Source organism: Ochotona curzoniae, unplaced genomic scaffold (assembly GCF_017591425.1).
Source record: "Ochotona curzoniae isolate NIBS_2020 unplaced genomic scaffold, NIBS_Ocur_1.0 scaffold_4763, whole genome shotgun sequence".
NCBI lineage: Eukaryota > Metazoa > Chordata > Mammalia > Lagomorpha > Ochotonidae > Ochotona > Ochotona curzoniae.
The window spans coordinates 8,069,379-8,091,366 of NW_024467123.1; the positions used below are offsets into that span (position 1 = coordinate 8,069,379).

At 45.4% G+C, this 21,988-nt stretch overlaps 1 protein-coding gene across 7 annotated transcripts in view; it reads right to left on the reverse strand.

Annotated features, from left to right (window-relative positions):
• The window catches only part of NRG3 (neuregulin 3), a 931,214-nt gene extending 909,443 nt beyond the window's left edge, over positions 1 to 21,771 (reverse strand). For 3 of the 7 annotated variants that reach the window (XM_040970440.1, XM_040970439.1, XM_040970435.1), the window contains exon 1: positions 20,775 to 21,771. In XM_040970440.1, the coding sequence (XP_040826374.1) occupies positions 20,775 to 21,633 (859 nt within the window). In that variant the 5' untranslated portion in view covers positions 21,634 to 21,771. The remainder of the gene's footprint in view (positions 1 to 20,774) is intronic. The other 4 variants (XM_040970441.1, XM_040970438.1, XM_040970437.1 and 1 more) reach the window with 4 other exon arrangements.
• Positions 21,772 to 21,988: the final 217 nt, after the last annotated feature.

A 21,988-nucleotide genomic window follows, 5' to 3' on the forward strand; every position in this document is an offset into this window, starting at 1 on the left:
TGGATTCTTTTAGTCTACAACAATTGGGATTTAAATTTTCACAGAATTATTCTCTTTCTTTCAATGGTGCTTTTTGGAATGACTTTTAAAAAATCAGTTTTACATACAGGACTGAACATTTACGATTACATGTACCTCTTCGATTTAAATTTTCGAACTAGCTCATGACATCAATAGCATCCATCTCCCACAATGATTTCGACTTGCCCTAATCCCTCATGGACTCATCTCCAAGGTGTAAGCTATTCATCTTTTAATGCTTTGATACCAAGAGACTTCTCACAGCAGACTTATCTGGCAAGAAGAAGCCATGCAAATGAGGGAGTTGAGGTTTAAGGAATCTGACTTCACCAACTCTAAGAAGCAAAAACCTGGCACTTACCTTCTATTCCTGACTTAATACCTGCTGCTCTTACTACAGTACACACACACACACACACACACACACACACACACACACACACACACACACAGGGACCGATTGGTAATCACATCATTAAAATAAGATCAAAAGGGGAAAAAAATGACTGTTTCATGCATTCCAATTCTAATTGCTGATTTTCAACCTAATTAGAAGGAAACAACATCATGCCACGGAAAACAAAACAAAACTAAAAAAAGTAGGAAAGGATAACAGCCACATTACATGAAATCCAACAAATAGTTGACCGGATTAAACTGCTAGGATGTCTGCTTGGCATCCACATTTAACACAGCAAGGGTATTTAGGCCAATACAGAATATACAGATCTATACACCTGGGGCGTGATTACACTGTAGCTATCTACAAAACAACATTTTCAATTGCAAAACACAAGTTTGTTAGAACAACAGCCCTTCCTCTTCAACGTGTTATCCTCAAACAACAGATCTGTCAATGACCAGCAAAGGTTTAATAGCCATTTTTTTAAACCACACCAAATTAATTTCTGGTTGGTATATTAGTGAAATGCTACAGAAGGGGCATCTCAACCTGTCCCACCCATGCCCACTGTCTCCCTGACTCCTCATAGAGAAAACAGTGAGACAAAGGGGAGAGGATGCCAAAATTCAGTGAGCTCCAGGCTGCTGGCATGGCCCCGCTCTTTCTCAAGTGGTTCTATTTTTATAATTGTGACATTTGAAAAGCCAGTGTCGCTCGGTGACTTGATGCTGCCCCCACCTCTCCGCCACCCTGGAAGCTCACTAGGTTTCCATGGTACTTATTAGAGGGAACAGCAGTAGACTCAGGGCTGCAGGAGACAGTGGCCGTCCCCAGGCCCAGGCGCAGCGCAGCTCCAAGCTGAGCGCATCACCAGCACCATACCCACAGCATAGTGCAGAATGAAAAGCAGGCCATCAGAGAGCCACACGAAGGGAGTGTCCTACCAACACAGAGAAGACACGCGGACTGTGCTCAAGCACTGTTCGCACTCGGATAAAACTGCAATGTTAATACCTTTGGACCGTTTAAAATTTTTATTATTATTATTTTTCTATTTATTGCAGTGGCAGGAAGAAAAAGAAAAAACAGTGCAGAGAGACCTCCCTCCCATCCACGGATTGACTTGCAAAGGCTCACAAGGACTGAGACTTGGTCAGGGGCCAACTTGCATCCAAGAACTCAGTCCACGCTGGGTAGGAAGCCATACACATGAGCCTATCACCCACTGCCTCCCAAGGTCTGCATTAGCAGGAAGCTGGAATCTAGAGCCACAGGCTGGGATCCAACATGCGCACCCTGACATGGAATATAAGCTCTAACTGCCAGGGCAAGTTGCCACCCCTTAAAGTGACTATGGTCCATTCATATGCAAATGTGTTTCAGTCCCCTCTGTGAACTGAATTAAATAATCCCTTTCTACTCTGAGCTCCAATTCCCAGCACCTCAGAAAGCAACTGACTTTTTTTGAGTTACAGTTGCAACTAATTTAAATTGAAATCTTATGCTGGAGAGAGGAGATGACTAATCCAATCTGAGGTCTTCATATGAAGAAACTTGCAGACAAAGAGATCCCAGAGATGCATGGGCACAAAGCAGAAGACCGGGCAAGGACAGGGGTGGGCATCTGCAAGCCAGAGAGAGAGGCCTGGTAGGAAAGCAGCCCTGTCTCAGGAACCTCGACCTTCAATTTTCTGTTTAAATAATCGAGGCTGGGGCATATGTTTAAATATCTACGTATTTACTTGAATGGCACAGTAGCAGACAGAAAGGGAGATGCCATCCATCCGTTTACTCTTCAGATGCCGAAGTGGCTGAAGCCAGTCTAGGAAGTTGAACCCAGGAACCTGACGCTCCCTTAGGGTTCCCTACATGGATGGCACGGGCTCCAACCATTTGGGCCATCTTTGTGGCCTTCCATCCCTGGTGCATTAGCAGGAACTTGATTGGAAGTGGTGCAGCCAGAACTCTAGCAGCAGCTAAAGCCCACTGTAGCAGTGGTATCCTTAGTTAACAAACACAGTCTCTAAGGCCACTTAGTGAACAGGTACACCTATACATTATCTGCTGACCACAGCCACCATGTGCAACACTCTTGCTGGGTTTTAGGGGGGAAAATCCTTGTTACTAAATTGAAATGGGCAGTTTGGGGGCTTCTCTGTCTTCCCTCTGGCTGTGACGAAGACCTGCTAATACAGGAGACCTCAACCTGGCCACACGGCTCATGCAGAGGGAACACAACCTTGTGACTCCAGCTGCAAGGATATGCACTGGTCACTTGTCCTGCACCAGAGTTCAGAAATTCATATTAAAAAATTTAAGTGTTTTGTATGCCCTTGGTCCATCAATTCTCATTAAGTAGCATGGATGGTCAGGGCAGAATTTTATATCATAATGACTGCCCTGGAGCCATCATAATTAGATCATATGTTTGGATATTATGAATATTATGCATTCATTATAGTTCGGCATGATAATGTGACCCTTTCAAAAAGTTTATGGAAATGAGCATTTTAAAAAATGCAGTTTTTCTGCACTAAAATGAGCTTTTTTATTTTTTCCAACTGGAAAAAAAAAAAACAGAGGCAGAAAAACAAAGTTCCCTTTTGAGTTCCACTCCTTGAATACCTGGAACTCATGGCTGGATCCGGCTGGATCCGGCTGGAGATGAGAATGCAACCCAGGAATTCCACATGGACACCAAGACTGGAGCCCTCACTGCTGCCTCTGTCCTGGAAGGCTGCAGTCATCAGGGGCTGGAGGCGGCCCTGCAGCCCAGCACTCGGGCGTGGGATCCAGCTGTCTGAACCGCCGGACTCTCACGTGCACTTCAGGCTTTTACGCTCCTATCAAGTACGCGTCCATACTTCAGCGTGACGGAGTTCTAATCTGCATTCTGACTCTAATGCTCTCACTCTGCTAGGGAAATATCTTAAATTACATAAAACTGGCTAAATGCTTAAACTACAATTTCGTTTTTGCAAACAAATGTTAGCCTATATCAAAAAGATATAGGCTAATATTCAATAAAAAATAACTCTATCTGGCTGGTAGAAATAGCATGGAGTTCTACTTTCTTCTTCTTGACTAAATATTTGAATTTTCCATCGTAAACATATCCTGCTTAATAATAAGACGAAACTTGATAAAATATTCACTGGATATCTTGAGTTTGAAGTAAATGTGCATGCTGACTTTGTCACACCCAAGGGCTGTGTTCTGATCCAACACATGGAACGGGGTTCTGATAACACTAACTACCCAACTTAATAAAGACACATTCATAATGAGTAGAAATATCATTTCTTAACTTTTGTTCTGCCTATAATACTGTTAAATTCAGCAATGAAGAATTCTAATTAAAAGCATAAGATATTGTGATTAAATTTAAGACTGGATGAATTTATTTATACCTCCAAATAAAATATTTTATGTGTGGTAGTAAATTCTGCAGGGCTGTGTATCACTAAATTACACTTTGTAACAGCAGGGCTTCAGCTAGCTACCAAGCTCTACATCTGTCTTCAGAAGGGTAAGAATTATTTTTAAGTATATATTATTCTTGATTAGAAAAGCAGCTATACATAGAGAAGGAGATACAGAAGAGGAAAAAAAAAAAAAAAAACCTTCCCTCCACTGGTTTACTCCCTAAATGGTTGCATTGGCCAGAGCTGAGCTGATCTGAAGCCAGGAGTGTCTTCCGGGTCTCCCACGCAGGTGTAGGGTCACAAGGCTTTGGGCCATCCTCAACTACGTCCCCAGGCCACAAGCAGGGAGCTGGATTGGAAGTGGAACAGCCGGAATGTAAACCAGGGTCCATAAGAGATCTTAGTGCATACAAGGTGAGGACTTAGCCACTAGGCTATTGCACTGGGCTCTAAGAACTTTTTATTATTATTATTTATTTCCAAGGTAGACAGAGATTTTTCCATGTGCTGATTCACATCCCATAATTGCTATACAGTCAGAGCCAAGCCAGGAGTTTCCTCTGGTCTTCCACACAGGTGCAGGGGCCCAAGGACTCGAGCCATCCTCTGCTGCTTTCCCAGGTCATAAGTAGGGAGCTGGACCAGAAGTGGAGCAGCCTGGACATGAGCCAGTGCCCATACAGAATGCTGGCCCAGGCCTAGTCTACTATGCCAAGGCACTGTGCCCTGGGTAAGAATTCTTTTTCAAAGATGCAACAGATCATCTAACTTGAGGATATAACAGTCTAAACAGAGTTATTCTAAATGCTGAGCTGCCAAAGTGTCTGTGTTGTGTGTGTGTGTGTGTGTGTGTGTGTGTGTGTGTATACATGGAGAGAGAGGGAGGAGACTCAGTAATTAAGACTCCAACAACGGCATCATCTCAAATTCAGAACCCTGGTATCCTGGAATCTTCTTGAGAAGCAGACTCTGAGTACATAATTACCTAACCCAAAGAAGCAAGTGAGATTCCAGGCATCAAGCAGCTTACCTCCCTCTCAAGCTAGAGAGCAGCAGAGCCAGGCATGCTTTCCCCACAGTAAATCAGACCTCCCCACTGTGCCTTAACTACTTTTCTTCCTTTCAAACCCGTTCTTCCAATTATCTTGTCTTTAACTTATTCAAGAGGCAAAGGCAAAGAGAAAGGAATGATACAGATTTTTCCTCTGCTGATTCACTCCCCCCACATGCCCATCACAGCCAGGACTATCCAGTTCAAAGGCAGGAACCCAAGTTTGGTTTGCCATGTGATCGGCAGGGACAAAACCACTTCAGCCACCACCTGCTGCCTCCCAGGGTACACAACAGCAGGAGGCTGGGAACTGTGAGTGAACCAAAGACCCGTTAAGGTGGGATGTGAGGAGCTGCAGCACTGCTTCAGTTGCTGTGTCAAACTCCCATCCATCTTCAAGTGATCTTATTTCCAATTTGCCACAGACGCAATAAATGCAACAGACGTGACAAAGATGATATAAAGGAAGGTCCTCTGGGGAACACCTCCTAGAACTGCTGTCACAACTTCCTCACATTCATCAGGATCTTTTGTTCCTGATTTGTGAAACAGAGCAGCATCAAGGAGGACATGGTAGACCTGGCATATGGAGAGGAGGTAACAAACATGTAGAATCCAGAAACTTCTGAGAGTGCTCTACATCACTAATGCTAACTACTACCCATGCCAAACCAGTCAGGAAGCACGCCATGTCACCTATTCATCAAATCAAAGCTAATGCTTCCTTGTTCAAACTTCCTTACCATGCTGCAGGATAACAATGCGTCCTCATCAAAGATGCAATTCTTCTCTAGCGGAACCAAACAGCCCTACTTGCCCTGCATCAAAAGGTTCACTGATGGCATGTAACTGTTAATTGAGGATTAAAGTGGACTTCCCAAAACAGTGGTAAAAAAAAAAAACACACACACACACACACAGAAATGGATGGAACAGGGAGCACTCACTTCCCCAAATGAAGCCTGGGTGATTTATTTTTACACAATTCATTTGGTACCTTGTTGCCAGTGTCTGGAGGCAAGCAAGCAGCTCTACCAGGAGGAGCAGATGATTTCATTTGGCAAAGTAATTACATCTGGGAAAATGTGAGAAGAGTCAGTGGCAAACTTCAGCAAAGTATTTGTGTTTAAAAGCAACCCGGGCCAAAGATCACCCTTCTCAATGGTTTGCTCACACAGGGGCTCTCCTTTCAGTATAAAGAGCTCACTGACCAGCAATTTAATTCAATTTTCACAATGGGAGTACAGGACATAAAGACATCCGGTAGCTAGCAATTAAAGTCTTCAAACCCTAACACTTAAGACAGGCAGTTATTTTATGCAACCCAGAAGAGAACACACATATTCATTGTGAACGGCATTCTGCAATTATCCCAACACAGTGGAATAGCAAGGATCTGAACAGCACGTGTTCAATGTGCGATTGATATCTATTTATGCATATGAGGTTTCAAATACATAAAAACCTATGCATATGTAGAGATTATGAACATCATGGCAACAGCTAATTTAAAAAAAAAAGCAGCTACTTGGAACAGCTCTTTCAGATAAAATTGCTCTAATGTTCTTATTTTTCCAAGGTCTGTGCTCCACAAAAGAGTTACATTGTTGTGTCCCAGCATCACAAAGACCTTACCATCCACTGTTAATACAAATGTCTTGAAGACTAAACCTTGGTTTCAAAATTTAAATTAATTTTGCAAGTTTTTCCCTCACCGCAGTCCAAGCAAATAAATCTCCACTGGTTCTAGCCAATCCAACTCGTCGAAAGGCTCAAGTCCTTCCCTGTCATTCTAACAGTCACTCCTGTGCTGGTCCAGCAGAGCTCAGCTGCAGATGCCGAAGGGATGGCGCCAGGTAGGAGGACTGTGCTTTGCAAGCAGCCTGGTCTGCTTGACCCTTTCTCATTAGGGTTAACATTTTTTGCGTTATCTAGTCATTTAGAAGTAAGAGAGCTCCTTAGGGTTTTACAACCCTCAGCCATTTGTAGTGCACTATAGGAAATAGCATTTCATTATTTATCATAAATTACTTAGAGCTACTCACGGTGAAAGATGAGCATTCACTAGGCATACAGAAGGTCATTAAGAAACCGGAAAACCAAGTGATGGAAGGGCAAGTACAATCTGATACCCGCCTTGCTAAGACCCCCTTCTATAGGTTTGCTGCCTTCCTCAAATCTTCCTTCTGATCAAATACAAAGAACTTTTTTTTAAAACTACCTTATCTAAGTCAATACTACCGATAAGATAAAACATATTCTAAGTGAACAGCAGGAATACACTTCACCTTGTGTGTGATAAATGTGGCCATCAGTGCAAATAATCGGATCAATGAGAAATATTAAGAGCTGCCCTGTTGGCTGTTGATGTTAATTCAGCATTCACACTTACACAGTGCTACAGCCCCTTCATCTGGCAGCAACCACTAGCAGCCATGTAAACCAGGAAGAGCGACAAACCGGATTCCAATCTTCAGCTTCTTCACGATAAACGCAGTGGGTGACACACCTAAGGCTGGCTGTCCATGTGTAAGCACACAAATGTGGGTTACCAAATAGGACAGAAGCCCTCTGGCAAGGCATGAGAGCCACATCCACCAGGACACCCAAGTGTCTTCCTCTCTCCACAAAGTTAGGACCGCAGACAGGGAATCAAACAGAGTCATGTTGGCGTTCCATCCCAAAAGGTGGTGGGAAGCTTTTGGAAACAAGACCTCGTGAAACATCAGAAAGGTGACGTGGAAATCAACTGAATAAGCAGGTTTTGCCTGTGAACAATCTGAAAGCACTCACATGTTCATTCCAGTGCAGCCATGCAATCAGGAATTCCTTCCCTGATTTCAATTATTCTTCTTGGAATCCAACAGGCAATTTTTGAGAGTTTCAAAAGTTGTTATTATGTTAGGTTTAATCTACGGCTGTATTGATGTGACTAGATAAACTAAACATCCTTGAAACATATCATTTCTATGGCTTCTTTCAGCACTTTGCAGAGGCACTGGAATGAAATCAGTACTTAAATAGATCCAGCACAAATCGGGGACCATATTCTTGGAATAACATGGAAGTGATCCTTGGGGATTTTTTTTGTTTTTTAGATTTATTTTTATTATTTTCTCATTGGAAAGGCGGATATACAGAGAAGAGAGACAGAGAGGAAGATCTTCTGTCCAAATATTCACTCCCCAAGTGAGCGCAACGGCCGATGCTATGCCGATCCGAAGCCAGGAGCCTCTTCCGGGTCTCCCACGCGGGTGCAGGGTCCCAAAGCCTTGGGCCGTCCTCTGCTGCTTTCCCGGGCCACAGGCAGGGAGCTGGAAAGGAAGCGGGGCTGCTGGGATTAGAACCGGCGCCCATATGGGATCCCAGGCATGCAAGGTGAGGACCTTAACCACTTGCGCCACCACGCCGGGCCCGATCCTTGAGGATTTTTTAAAAATTGCCGTTGCTCCTTCTTCCCAAGTTATCTGAAGACCCCGCACCTTCTGCAAATACCACAGGTATTAGGTCACCTCCTTGTACTGATGCTAAATGTGGCTTAATGTAGCAGCCTCGCCAGGCCCTCCTAGATCAGGCCACAGAGACAACGTGAGGTGGCCTCATGAGTCCCCCGGAAGGGAACTAATCCTTGCCCACCATGCCAGTCTTCACGCCAACTCCCACGTGAATACGCTGCGTGCAAATTTCTACTTGTGTTCCTCCTTATGCTCCCTTGGCCATTTCTCTCTTTGCAATCACCTTAATCCACTTTGATCACTGCTTTCTGAAACGGCTTAATATCCTTTTGATGTCATGATCATTCACTTAAGCACTCCTTTATTCTCCTGGACACATGCTCCAATCTTCTCAACGGAAGTCAGACATGCAGATGTTAACATATTTTGCTTATCTATCATGCACTTCAAGTGTTTATAGAGATGTGATAAAGTCACTTTCAGGATACAAGCACGATTTGACACACGTAAGAGAGTGTGAAGAACACGTCAATCCATTCAGTAACAGAAACACTGCTGATGTTCGGGGAAAGCTGTACTGAGTATAAACACGAGGTATCCTCACAGACCCCTCAAGTCAGAGGAAAGCAGGAGTTTGTGTGGGAGTCTCAGTAGGCTGAGATCCTGAGAATAAAGGAGGCTGCTGAAGCCAAGAACACCGTCTGGCATGTTTGACTGCAAGGCATGGAAGCAAACACCCAAAGCTACTATGGGGCTCTGTATAAATATGGAAAAATCCATAAAATTGGGCAATCAAACTGGTAACATAAAGTGGGAAAGGCCAAAGGGATGTTTTCAGACTTCCCCCACCCCCCATGGTTTTATGCTTGCATTGGTAGATACAAAAAAAAAAGTACACATTTAGATGAGCCGATGCCATCATATACCCGGCTTTCACATTAATCAACAGATTATCAATACTCCTAAACTCACACTTTGGGTCTCCTTTCATTCACTCCGTCCTCCATCCAAAAAAATAATTGCTATCTTGACCTGTAGTTATTAAAAGAATGTGCTTGTGTTGCCCACTTTTAGGCTTATGAGCTATTCTGGAGGCACCTGAGCACAGCTCATCCCCAAATTAAAAATCCAGATGCCCTACAAAGCACTGTCTCCCGGTCGCCAGTATGGTTTTTTCCCTCCATCATGCAGCCACCTACATTATTATAATAGAAAACGGCTGCCTTGTGATTATGTGAAAGGCCTAAAGCACACAGTGAATCAAGCAAATTGGTCATCCTGTTCATCTGGTTTTTCCTTTTTCATCTTTAAAGCAGATCAGGTAAGAGAATGATGCACCAAAAAACTGAGTCTGTGTTCACCCATAGGATCGCTGCTGAAGACTGGGAGAGCCAGTAAGTAACTCAGTAGGTTTCCATTTTCCGCGGCCTCACAAGGCCATGGCTAATCATCAAAGGCCCATGCTAAGACAATCTGCCTTCAATAAGGCACTCTTTCCCATGAGCAAATGGAATTACGACTGCATTTTTACACATCTGCATTGCACAGCAGGAACCCAACTCAGTCAACATTTTAATTCTGACATCAATTAAAAAACAAATTCTTAGACTTCAAGAAAAAAAAATCACAAGAACTAAGACCAATAATTGAACTGATTCATGGAGTTTATCCTTTTCTTCTTTTCTTTTTTCTTTCGGTAAAGATTTATTTATTTTTATAGGAAAGACAACTTGACAGGGAAAAGGACAAACAGAGAAAAAGACCCATCCGCTAGATCATTTTTTAAGTGGCCACAACGGTGGAGCTGAGCTGATCCGAAGCCAGGCGACAGAGGCTCTTCCGTGTCAGCCACAGGAGTGTGGGCCATCCTCCACTGCCTTCCCAGGCCACAAGCTGGAAGCTGGAAGGGAAGTAGAGCAGCTGGGACATGAACCAGTGCCCATACAAGATACCAGCACATGTAAGGCAAGGATTTATCCACTGAGCCATTGCAACCGACCCTATTCTGTATTTCAAAAGTTCACCAACTTCTGATTAGAAAGACTGCATGACAATTAACTAAAACTTAGAAAATACAAAGAATAATAAATTTAAGCCTTCCTATCCTACAATTAAGAGATAACAAATATCAATTAGTAAATCCCTTTGAACATGCTTTCTATATGCATATGTTAAATCTATTATTTTATAGATTTTAATATTACTTGACACCTTATTTTATAGCACAAATATAATGTAATGACATTTTAAAATATTCTTAAAATTATTCAGTCAATAATACAAATACTTTATAGCATCTAGCGTGAGTACATGAAATTTAATTCTTATACATTGCTTCTTTTATTTGAACCTAAAACATACATGCAAATTCCTTCATAATACTTAATTCCAGAGTTGAAAGCTTTTCTCCGAGTAAATATCTGTTGTGCTGAGAAGAATCACATACATGAACTACAGTGTGATTTTTCTGGCTTAGTTTTTTAATTGTGCAGTGACAGCGCAAAGGCACCGGCGAGGCAATCCAAGCACAGAGTTTTTTTATGGATTATATTCTCCCTTAAAACTTGTTCCAAACTTCTTCTAGATCATTTCTATGTAAGTTATCTTCGTGGGTAACATCCAGTGTAGTTAACTTGATTGTAATGGGAACCACGATTAACCCATAGGTCTGAAAAATACCTAAGCACTTCCCTAAGCTCAGCTGAAAGAAGAGGTAGCATAAGCTGACTGGGGAATGAATTCAATCAATCCTCAATAAACTCCAGCTCTCATTTCCTGCAAGGAGAAAGTCCTACGAACTCAGATTGTTCAGTGTGGGGAGGGCTTCTGTCACTTTAAAACACAGAAAGTAAGTAGAGTTACTCAAGATAGCATTAACAGAAATACTTCTGCATCTTGTTTTCTTTAAAAGCTACCTAGAATCTCTATAGTTTTTGCAATGACAGTGACCAAACCTTTTGTTTAACAATAAGCGTAGGTAAGCACGCACACACAGCCTCTTCCCCGTAAGTACAGTTGTCACTGTAGCCTAGAAGTCACTCACAGTCCCATGGGAACAGGGCATTCCAGCCTCCCTGCCAAAATACAGTATCCCTGTCCTTTAGCCTGGTTCTCAGGAGTTGACCTACTTTCATTTCCTTTTGAGTTTGCAAAAAGTTAACAATTCTTTCACTACAACCAGAATAATTTTCACTTTTTACTAAAAGGATCCTTGGCATACAAAAACGTGAGAGAGTGAGTAACGAGCAGTGTGGTTCATAGGTATCCTTTGCAGAACAGACCGGTCTCACCGACATCCCTCTTAGAACTGCCGGATACTCAACGGTGCGTCCTGTGCTCCCAGGAGGATGCTGCTGCACAGGACACACTGCATGTGCCGCCACATCTGCCATTTATTTCACAGCCATGGTTTATCAGTATCTCTTGGACCGAAAGGCCTTCACTCCAAAGCTTGCCGGACACATTCCCATTGACAGCTCTCATCATACAATATATTTAGCACCAATATTCGAGGGAAGCTTGGAATGAGCAAAAACGAAACAAACTGTGTTCTGCCCTTGTTATAATGGAACACCCATCAGAAAATAAAAGAAATAATAAGAGGTAAAGAAGATCAAGGACCAAAAAGTTTAGGAGTAGGAAAATGTTGTACCATGCACAAAGGTTCAGTTAAGCAAGATGATTAAGTTCTAGACATTTCCTTTATATATATATATATATATATATATATATATGAATTTACCATGTATATATAAATTTCCTTTATATATATATATATATATATATATAAAGGAAATTTTTGGAAGTTCAGCACTTTGCTTAGGGTGACAGCATCATAGGTGGGCTTATATTCAAACTCATCAAAATGTATCCAAGTGTTCTGCAAAAAGTTTGTGAGAGATGGGAATAAAATGTATTCTGCTGCAAAACTGAAATTCATGCATACTCATATACTGAATAAGTGTATTTTAGCATATCAATTATGTCCCAATTTAGCTTTAAAAAATCAGAGGAATAAGTTCCTTATCCTTTGCTGCAATATCTTCTGAATGTCTTCTTCAACTGAAAACCAAGGCAATTTATCTGATTATAAGGTGTGCCATTTACCAAAGACACAGCAGATGTGTCGTTGACAGAGAAGACAATGGCAAATGTCTTTATCTATGTGACAGGTCCCTGACAGAGGCAATGCACACAGGTTCTGGACACTGCATGTTTAGACACAGACTGGGGCAGGGAAACATAACCGCAAAACAATGTCCCTATCTTCCAACCTATGCAAGGGGCACACGCCTAAACAGATTACAAAACTACTCTATGCCCAGCTCCGCGACACCTAAGACAGATCACAGAATCAAGGTCTGATTGGGTGGATAATTCAAAGAAAGACGTCAAACACAAAACTCACAACACATAGAGCAGCTCTGACATGATCACTACCTCAATGCTCCGGCTCCTTCCAAGACTGAGATTCTATGGACAATGCTTCCGCATTCCTAGAAAGAACATCTGTGACACAGAAGTGGAAAGAATCTGAACCCAGAGTGGCAAGAAAGGTGTGCCTTCCTCTTTGTGAGAGTCTAGCTTCCTGGTAACCGATAGGAAGTTCATACCACATATGACTTCACATGGTCATGGAAAGCATCCTTTGAGAAGGCAGATGGATACTTCCAAGATGTTGTGGTATCATTGGCAGCCGGTGACCCCTGCATCACAGACCTGAGTGCTTCCAACTGGGCTTGCTGCACCTGCCACTGGGAGGCAGCAGATCCTGCACCTAGTGGCTGGCTTCCAGCTGCTCATCCAGGAGCCCTGATTGGACATCCTGGGACTTGGCCTCTGCCTGCCTAGTCCTACTTATGGGCATTTACAGAGTGAACCGCTGGATGAAGGAGCTCTCTCTTTCTCACATCCCTTACCTGTCTGTTAAGGAAATAAATAAATCTTCGAGAGGAAAATCGTCCTTAACCGATTTTGAAGCGTAAGAAATCTGCTGTGAAAACCCTGCCTGTGATGCACAATTACTAGTGCTATGTGCACGTTTATGCAGCAATGTTGGTGTGCATGTACGAGTGTGTGTGTGTGTGTGTGTGTGTGTTGTCTGTGTGCTGCACACCATCACTTCTAGGAAGAGCCTCAGCAGCACTGGAAGTTTCCAAACCTGTATGATGAAAGCTGCATTCTGAATTCACTTTGCAGGTCTGTTTCTCACCAGCCTCATTTTATGCCCAGAAACAGCAATCTATGATTTATGTACAATCACTAACCTGTCTTTAAAAATAAACACCGTTACAACAACAACGAGAAGTAATGCTCTGAAATATAATTCCGGATGAAGTTTACAATAAACACAGACTTGAAGATAGATGCTTTCAAAACGCAAATATTAAAGCTCCCTAAAATATAAACACAGAAATCCAGCAGAGTTCTTTGCCGGGTACAATCAACCTGCTAATCCTGAGAAATCTACATCACAGGAACTGCACAATTAGGAAGAAAACAGGAAGCAATGCAGATATTGCCTATTTTTACTTAAATTTTCTCAAAAACTTAAAAAGCCAATGGCATTAACACAGTTTAGTAGCAGCACAAAGGGAGGCCTTAAAAAACTCTTTATTCCAGAATATTCAGATTTCCAGTTTATGCAGCAACACACTCTTTCCCCTACATTCTGGTTCACTCATTGACATATATCTGAACTGGTCTTCAACACTTATCAAGCAAAGGATGAGGAAGGTTGGGCACCAGTTTCTGATTAAACTTCCAAGCCAACTGAAGGTACATTTGCACATCATATTTTTGTACCTTTCTGGGTATCCTGGAGAAATACAGGGAAGATCCCAGGGCAGAACCATCTCTCATCATGATGAAAGTTCCCTCAAACTAGGGAGCCAACCAGCTCCAACATTTCAACAACATTCAATGCCTTGATACATTTTTGGATACAAATAACCAGCCTCTACTTCTCCCATCCCTTAACATCGAAGAAGAGTGTTTTCCAGTTTATAAATTACCTGCAGAGTGGAATACACACTAGGTCACGGTCATCATTCCCATTTCCCCAGGGGAGGAAGCCAAGATTCAGACGGAGTGCCTCAGTCCCCAAAGGTTGCACAGCTCTCAAAGGACTGACGTTCATACAGATAATGATTGTCGCTCTGCCTCAATGCTGTTCACTACCAAAGTAACTGCTTCACTTAACCACATCCCCTTAGACAACTCAAGGACGTCAGCCTGTTTGTACTCCACCTGCAAAGAACACGGTAACGCAGCCCACTATACAAGGAGGTCACAGTCAGCAGGTCAAGTTCAGGGAAACCGGCACATCACTGCAGCCCCAGCTGAGTGGTGAATTTACCAACAAGCTGGGCACCAAACTTGCTGATGTCAGCTGCTAGCAGTTATGTCATTCAGTTAAACATAAAGTGAGTTGATGACACATAACGGTAGAAACGAAAAAAAAAAACAAAACGTAGATTTTAGTAAAATGAAGTTGACTGGACTGGAAAAAGAAAAAAAAAATCTCTCTAAGCTGTGTAATAGAAATAAATTACTTCAAATTATAGGCACAAGAAACTATAAAACATTGCCAAGTAAAAGGTAACTCTGAGGAAAATGCATTCACATCCCTTCTCTAGTATTTTCATGATCCCTTCTCTAGTATTTTCATGAACCAAATTAGTTCTTTAGACTTTTGTTGAGAAAAGGAGAAGAAAGGAAAAAGAACCTATGCTTAAACCCATACACACACACTCAGGAAGAAGTCTTGATCCTACAACACAATTTTTGAGAATGTTCACGACGTAAATTTTTAATTACTTTAATCTTCTGATTTTCAAACCAGCATTTTTACAAAGTTCATATTACTAGAAATATTATATATTGTCTAAATGTGTGTTTAACAAATGGGTTTTATAAGCTAAAACACATGACATATAGGAAGGCAAGGATTACATGAAGGGATATGGTAGCCTAGGTTCAATTGTGTCACTGTGTCTTAGGACCAGATAATAAATGATTCATCAAGTTTAATACAACTTATATATCAACCTATGTTGGAAAAATAAATAGGCATGCATCGACCTCCCTCCCAAATGTTTACAGAAATTTTTTCTTAGAAAGCCACCAAGATGGTTTCAACGGCTGATCGTCTCAATGGGAAGAATTTTTTCCCTGTATCTTTCTACATCAGTTCAACCAATCCAATGTGCCTTCTCAGAAAGGATGAGCCTTTGAAACAAGTTGAAATAACATGAATCTATGAACAAGATTTAAGAAAATGCCCCTTAACAAATAGCACGGGTACTAGAGGGTAAGACAAAGCAGTAAAATAGGAAGGAGGGAAGGAAGATTCAGGACGCGGGAAGACCTGCACAAACTCTTCCCACAAGAACAGTGAAAATGGAAAACCAACACGTGTCCTAGGATTCTCAGCAAGAATGACGTGAAGAGGGACACACGTCCTCCGGCACGTTTTCACACTGACACTACAGAACTTGAACTTGGGCCTGCTCCCCCGTCTTTCTGTCACCACCCGTACATGTGGGATTTCAAAATCTTTTGCCCTAAATGAACTTTTCCCTCTTCATTCTAAACTCCATTTTTTCCACACACGTTTTGGAACTCCCTGACCTGCACATGGCCCTGGGCTTGGGGGGCGGTACACTTTCCCAGAGTAGACACATAAAGTCTCAGGATCTCCCAACGATTCAGCAGTTCCTATCTGTCAAGGTGTGTGCCTTACCCCACACACAGAAATGCAGAGACGAGCAGACCAAGAAGAAGAAAACCGCATTTCAGTTCTATTCAGAAGCAATCCAGATGCGTCTTTAGGATGTAGAGTTATGGTTTGCCCCTTGCTCTTATACATTTTGGGGGCAACTTTCATGTTCCACTCTCAAGATCCCAGAAAGAATATTGAGATACGCTTGCCGGGGATGCGAAAGGTTAGAAGAGTATCATCTCTACAGAAGTAGCAGCTGAAAATCAGCTTTTCCTCTCATGGTAGTATAAAGGAGTGTGAAGGCAGCGTGGGAGAGAGACCTGACTGCCTCACACTGGATCTCCTAGATTCAAACCTGCCCCAACACACCTGCTTATGACCCAGCGTGGATGTGGAAGAGATGGCCACTCAGGAAGAGGAATTTCTGCAAAACAGGTCATTAGGAGTTTTATCTTTTTATCTTTCACATCTGGTGCATCAGCACTGTGCATCTGGAAAACAACACAACTCCCAACGTGGCAGGGTTCCTCACCAAACCGGCCAAGGGGGTTGGCAATCAGCCCCACCACCTTCAGACCCTTATCTCAGGCATGAAGAACTGAGGAGGGATGCACAGGCCATGCTGTCTTCATGCACTGGGAGGACCCCACCAAAAGACCCTAAGAACAGTCTTCCCAATCTAGGCTCCTCTTATTTCTCCTTTTGTGTTAGGACCGTGAAGTGCGACCTAAATGTCTAAAGAAGAAAACTGCAAAGTATATTTGAGCAAAGCAGTAAAGTCTCATAATCCTATCTGAGGACAGAGGAAAGCAAACCATACTCAAGTTTATAGCTTGTGCTTATACATACACACATATATACACATGTGTGTGTGTGTGTATATATATATACATGTACATATATACATATATATATATATATATATATATACTCTTGATTGGATTTCCTAAGAAATATTGACCTTCAGCTCTGACTCCATTCACCTGGGCCACCATGCATGACCGGGGTCAGTAACTCCTAGATTGGAATTCCTTTGAAGGCATGGACTCACCGCAGACAAAGCAGAGTGAAGGGGAGTAACTTCATTTAAACAAATGACATCTGAAGCTAATTAGGCAGGAGCCCAGGATACTCAGCGAGGGAATGAAGATGCTAAAAAGCAGTCACAGAAAAATAGTGCACTTTGTCGATGGCTCTCTTAAAATTTATCACAGGCATGACTAGGCAAACTCTGGCTAAATGGACATTTCCAGTTAAAAGTGCCTGCTTACCATGCCTGAACAACAATGACAAACTTCACATTCATTTCTCCCCTAAATAAACTATGTAGTTTTTAGTGAGCTAATTTAATTTAAATTTAAAATGTCTTTGAAATACAACCCAAAGAGAACCCAACAACGTGCTTTGTTGTGGCCCTGATCACCAATCTACAAAAAGTGCTCTCGGCTCAATAAAAGAATAAAAGAATAAAAGAATTTCAAGTCTCTCAAACAACCCATGTTCCCATTGACAACATTCCACACACGTTCAAAATCTGAAAACACAATTCAACGTGCAATAAAAGGCAAAGTGCGTTTAGACAGGGACCAAAACCACTATTCCTCTACTATTTTTGGCTTGAGAAATTTGAAAACTTGCACGAGCAGATGCAAAATGCTTCCAGGATGTTCTTGGTGAAACCACTTCTTGGTAGCAACATGCATGGGCAACTTGGCTTGAAGGGACTCGGAACGTGTTGCAAAGGCTTGAGCACTGAGGCACCCAGAGGTACTAGGCACTTAGGAAACTTTGAGTCCAACTCACGACCCAAATGATAGAGGACAAGAAGAGAAGGGCCAACTGCCACCTTCTCCTCTTCTTGTCCTTTCAATTTACTCCTATTTTTCCCCACTCTACAGAAAACCAGAAACAGCCCTCTAAAATGAATTCTCCCCATAGCAGAAAAAAAAAATTCCACTTGCGAGCATGCGAGTATCCATTAGAGCATTGATTCTCCTAAGAGCTGCGCTGCCTTCTGCTTGCTCCAGGAGGAACACAAAGGCATTCACTCTCTGAGCCTTGAGATGTTCAATTCAAGAGCAAAGACCCTGGCCATGAAAGAATCTGAAGGTTAGCCTCCAAAACAACAGAGCAGCATCCTTCAGCCTCTTCAGCCCTGGAGAAGGAATCCACCACTTTTATTTTCAAAGGATAAAAAAAAAAAAGACAGAAAAACCCTCCTCAAGTATGGAGGTAGCAGCTGGAGGGAAAGGAATTTGTCTCCTGGGAACTTTACTGACGTGATCCAAGCAAGCAAAAATATGAATGCCAGCTATGCGAACCACTATTCAGCCAACAGTAGCAACACCCAGAATCCCTCGGATGCAATCTTCATTTCCTTTTGTTAATCATCCCGCCATCCTGGTGAAAAGAAATAAACTGTGCTTTTCCTTTAAATTATCATACAGCTTCTCCATGTAGATTCCCCCTCCGTGGAAAGGACCCGATCTATCTTTCAGCACAATTTCCCTTGTTGATACAGGCAAACCAGGTCACTTTCTGGCAGATTAGCATACTTGCATTTTACTCCTTGATTCAATTCCTGGTTAAAGGCATTTAAGAAGGAAAGAAAGAAAAAGAAACTTCACGCACAAATACACCAAATACTGCTTACACGTCCATATGAATATTGACATCATGTACAGATTTGCCCCCAGTCTTCTTTCCTTGGTGCTGAGAGCCCTGTCAATGATCATTACTTATTAAACAGGCTGCGTTCCCTTCTACACAATGTGGGAAGAGAGCACAGAGGGGCAGAAAGAACTACCCTGGGCGTGCTTTAAAGACCTCCAAAATGGAACACAGCAGAATCAACTGCAAAGAACATGAAATGTCCCCTCCATGTGCCATGCCTCCCCTTACACACACACACACACACACACACACACACAGTTGGGAAGTACACCCACACTCCATTATTCATATCAAATGCTTCAGAGGAGATTTTTTTTTTTTTAATCTGGGCTGCCCAGGACAGACACCTATTTTTAATCCACTGACTGCGTTCACACATCCCTCCACAAAACTCCAGCTGGATCAGCAGAGGGAAGCAAGCCCCTCAGCACCTCCTGGGAAATGTGCAGAAAGGAATGCCTCACCCTCAGCAGGCGGAACCGGCAAGTTACCGGCTCTTCTGCCATTCGGCTTGGTGGCCCGCGCCTCCCGCCCTTCCTTCCAGTCTCCCACTGGACCCTCTAGCCACCCCCCACCTCACCCCACCCCACCCCCCCAAAGCAGTGTATGGAGGAAAAACAAGGGCTTGCAACCCCCATCTTACTTACAAATACATTCAATTCTGTCGCAGGGGAGAAGGGAAGACCACAGGGTGAGGGGAGTGAAAACTTAGCAGATGTCTGAGAGGCAGCAGGGTATCCTCCCAGCACCAAGGAGTTAACCAGGCGCTGCCACTCCTGGCCAGGTCAGGGCTGCCCGGGAGACACCCCCAGCACAGCCAGCCAGTCCTTGCAAAACTGCCTGGCACAGAACTTGAGCTGACACGCCGGGGGTTTGTCCTAAATAACCTTCAGCCACACAGGCTGGTCCCCTACCCTCATTCCTAGAGGCACTAGGTGGGCGGCCAACAGTCCCCATCCATGCAGAATACTGCGAACACTACGCACTCTTGCAACAAGGTGGCGAGGGAGCTGTCAGGCATGGGGGACCTGACTGGTCAGGGGCTTGCACCGACTGACTGAGCTCAGGCTGACATGTTCTCTCCACAGAAGGGCAGGCCAGCTCCCACCTCTCAGGGCTCTGACCCAGCCCGTCTCAGGTTTTTTTTCAGACACAGAGGGGACGAGGGACAAGATGTACACCCCACCACCTTTAGGAGAGGAACAAAAGCAACCACTTAGCAGGAAAATTTTTTTAAAAATCCTCCTCCATCCTCAGAATCCTAGAGGCCGGCTGTTCTGCAGGGCTGCTCCCTTACATCGTCCGAGTTCAACTCACTCTCGGCGGCTACGGATGCTTCGTCCACGCCTTGGAACATCCGTGGCCACGCTGCAGGGGCAGGGGACCCTGAGCCCTCTCCCTATCCCCTCGCCCCCACCTTGTCCCCTGGGCTTCTAATGAACCCTTCCCATCACAGCCAGGGTCAGGGTCGCTTTGTAGGATGCATCTCCTGCTAGCATCCTCCCCTTCCCGCTAGCATCTCCATGGAACGGTCCCCCCCACCTGGCCCTAACTTCCCTTGCTGGCTTGGGGATAGTCCATCTGCACGTGCTTGTCTGTCTCCAGGCGGCTGGAGGGGCACGGAGCCTCTGGGAGAGGGCCTTTCCACCTAGCCTCTCAGCCAGTGTGCCGGCCCCGCCAGGGCGCCAGCCCCCGGGGCAGAAATGGAAACCCGGCGCCGCGCTGACCCCGAAGGTCTGCAGTCAGCAGGCTCGCTCGCCTCAAGGCATTAGAGAGACTTTGGCGGTTTCTCCCTCTCCCTCAGTCGGGACTCAGGGAAGGAGGACTCTCCCCTGGCCAGTGCCTCCCCACACACGCACAGCGACCCAACACGAGCTGGCAACCTGCGTGGCGCGCCTTGCTTCTTGCGTGGCCGGGAGAACAACCCCCCCCCCCAAAAAAAAACCCTGCCAAGGGGGAGGGGTGGTGGTCAGACAGCAGGAGGGCGCAGAGGAGGCTCAGTTGTACCGCTCAGTTTACTTACGGAATTTGGGGCTGGTGCTAGTTTCTGGTGCGGTGGTGGTGGTGGTGGTGGTGGTGGCAGTGACGGTGGTAGAAGAAGAGGAAGAGGAGGAGGACACAGCATCCTGAACGGGAGACAGAGTCCAGGCGGGAGTGGAGTCGTGAAGGTAGGAGGAGGTAGCATATGCCGCAGTGGGCCAGGAGGGCATAGCCTGGGTACTGGGGACACCCGGCCCCGGCGGTCGGGAGCCCGGCGCGCTGCTACTGAAGAAAGGGGCCGTAGTGGACAGGGCCGTCGGGGGGCCCGCGGTGTTCCGTGCCGTGGTGGAGCGCGGGCTGGCCCGGATAGGCACGCGGTGGCCCGGGAAGCGAGTGGGTGCCCGCGTGACGGTGGTCAGGCGCGTGCTAATCCGGTTGGGCGTCCTGGAGGAGGCGGAGGGGGTGGCGGGGGACGTGGTGGCCGCGGTGGCGGTGGTGGTCTCCATAGCCTTGGGAAAAGAGCTGGGCTTGGAGAGGAAGAAGGGGTCCTGGCCCATCCCCTTGGAGTCCACCAGGTCTGTGGGCACGTACTCCTGGACGGAGCCCACCACGATCCATTTGAGGAGCATGAGGCTGAGCCCCAGGCCGATGAAGCCGATGAACAGAGGCACCACACACAGCCACGTCTGCTGCCGGTTCCACACGATGCAGTCGCTACAGCGTAACTCCCGGGGGGGCTCGGCCGCCCCTTCGCCGCCGCCGCCGTCCGGGCCCCCGCCCGCCGCTGCCGCCGCCGCCGCCGCCGCCGCCGCTGCTGCTGCTGCTGCGGTGCCCTCCTCGGCTGAGGCGGCGGCTGCCGAAGCGGCACCAGGTGGCGAGGCAGCGGCCGCGCCTTCACTCATCCTAGGAGCCGGTCTTCACCTTCGCCCCCCGAGGGCCGCGCCAGAGGCATGGGGCCGCGCGGGCCGGGCGCGGGCGCGGGCTCCGGCGGGCGGGCGGGCTAGGGCGCAGGCAGCGGCCGCCGCGGCCGCATGCAAATCGGCTCCCTGCCCCCACGCCCCTCCCCCCGAGAGGCGGGCGGCGGGCGGGGAGGAGAGGGGCGGGGGAGGGGGACGCGGGCCGGGGAGTAGGGGGGGAGGGCAGGCGGCGAGGAGCGCGCGAGAGGGGCGAGACGGGGCCACCCCCCAACACCCCTGGCTCGGCGCGCGCCACCGGCCCGGTCAGGGAGCGGCGGGGCGCGTCTGCAGCCCGCTGAGC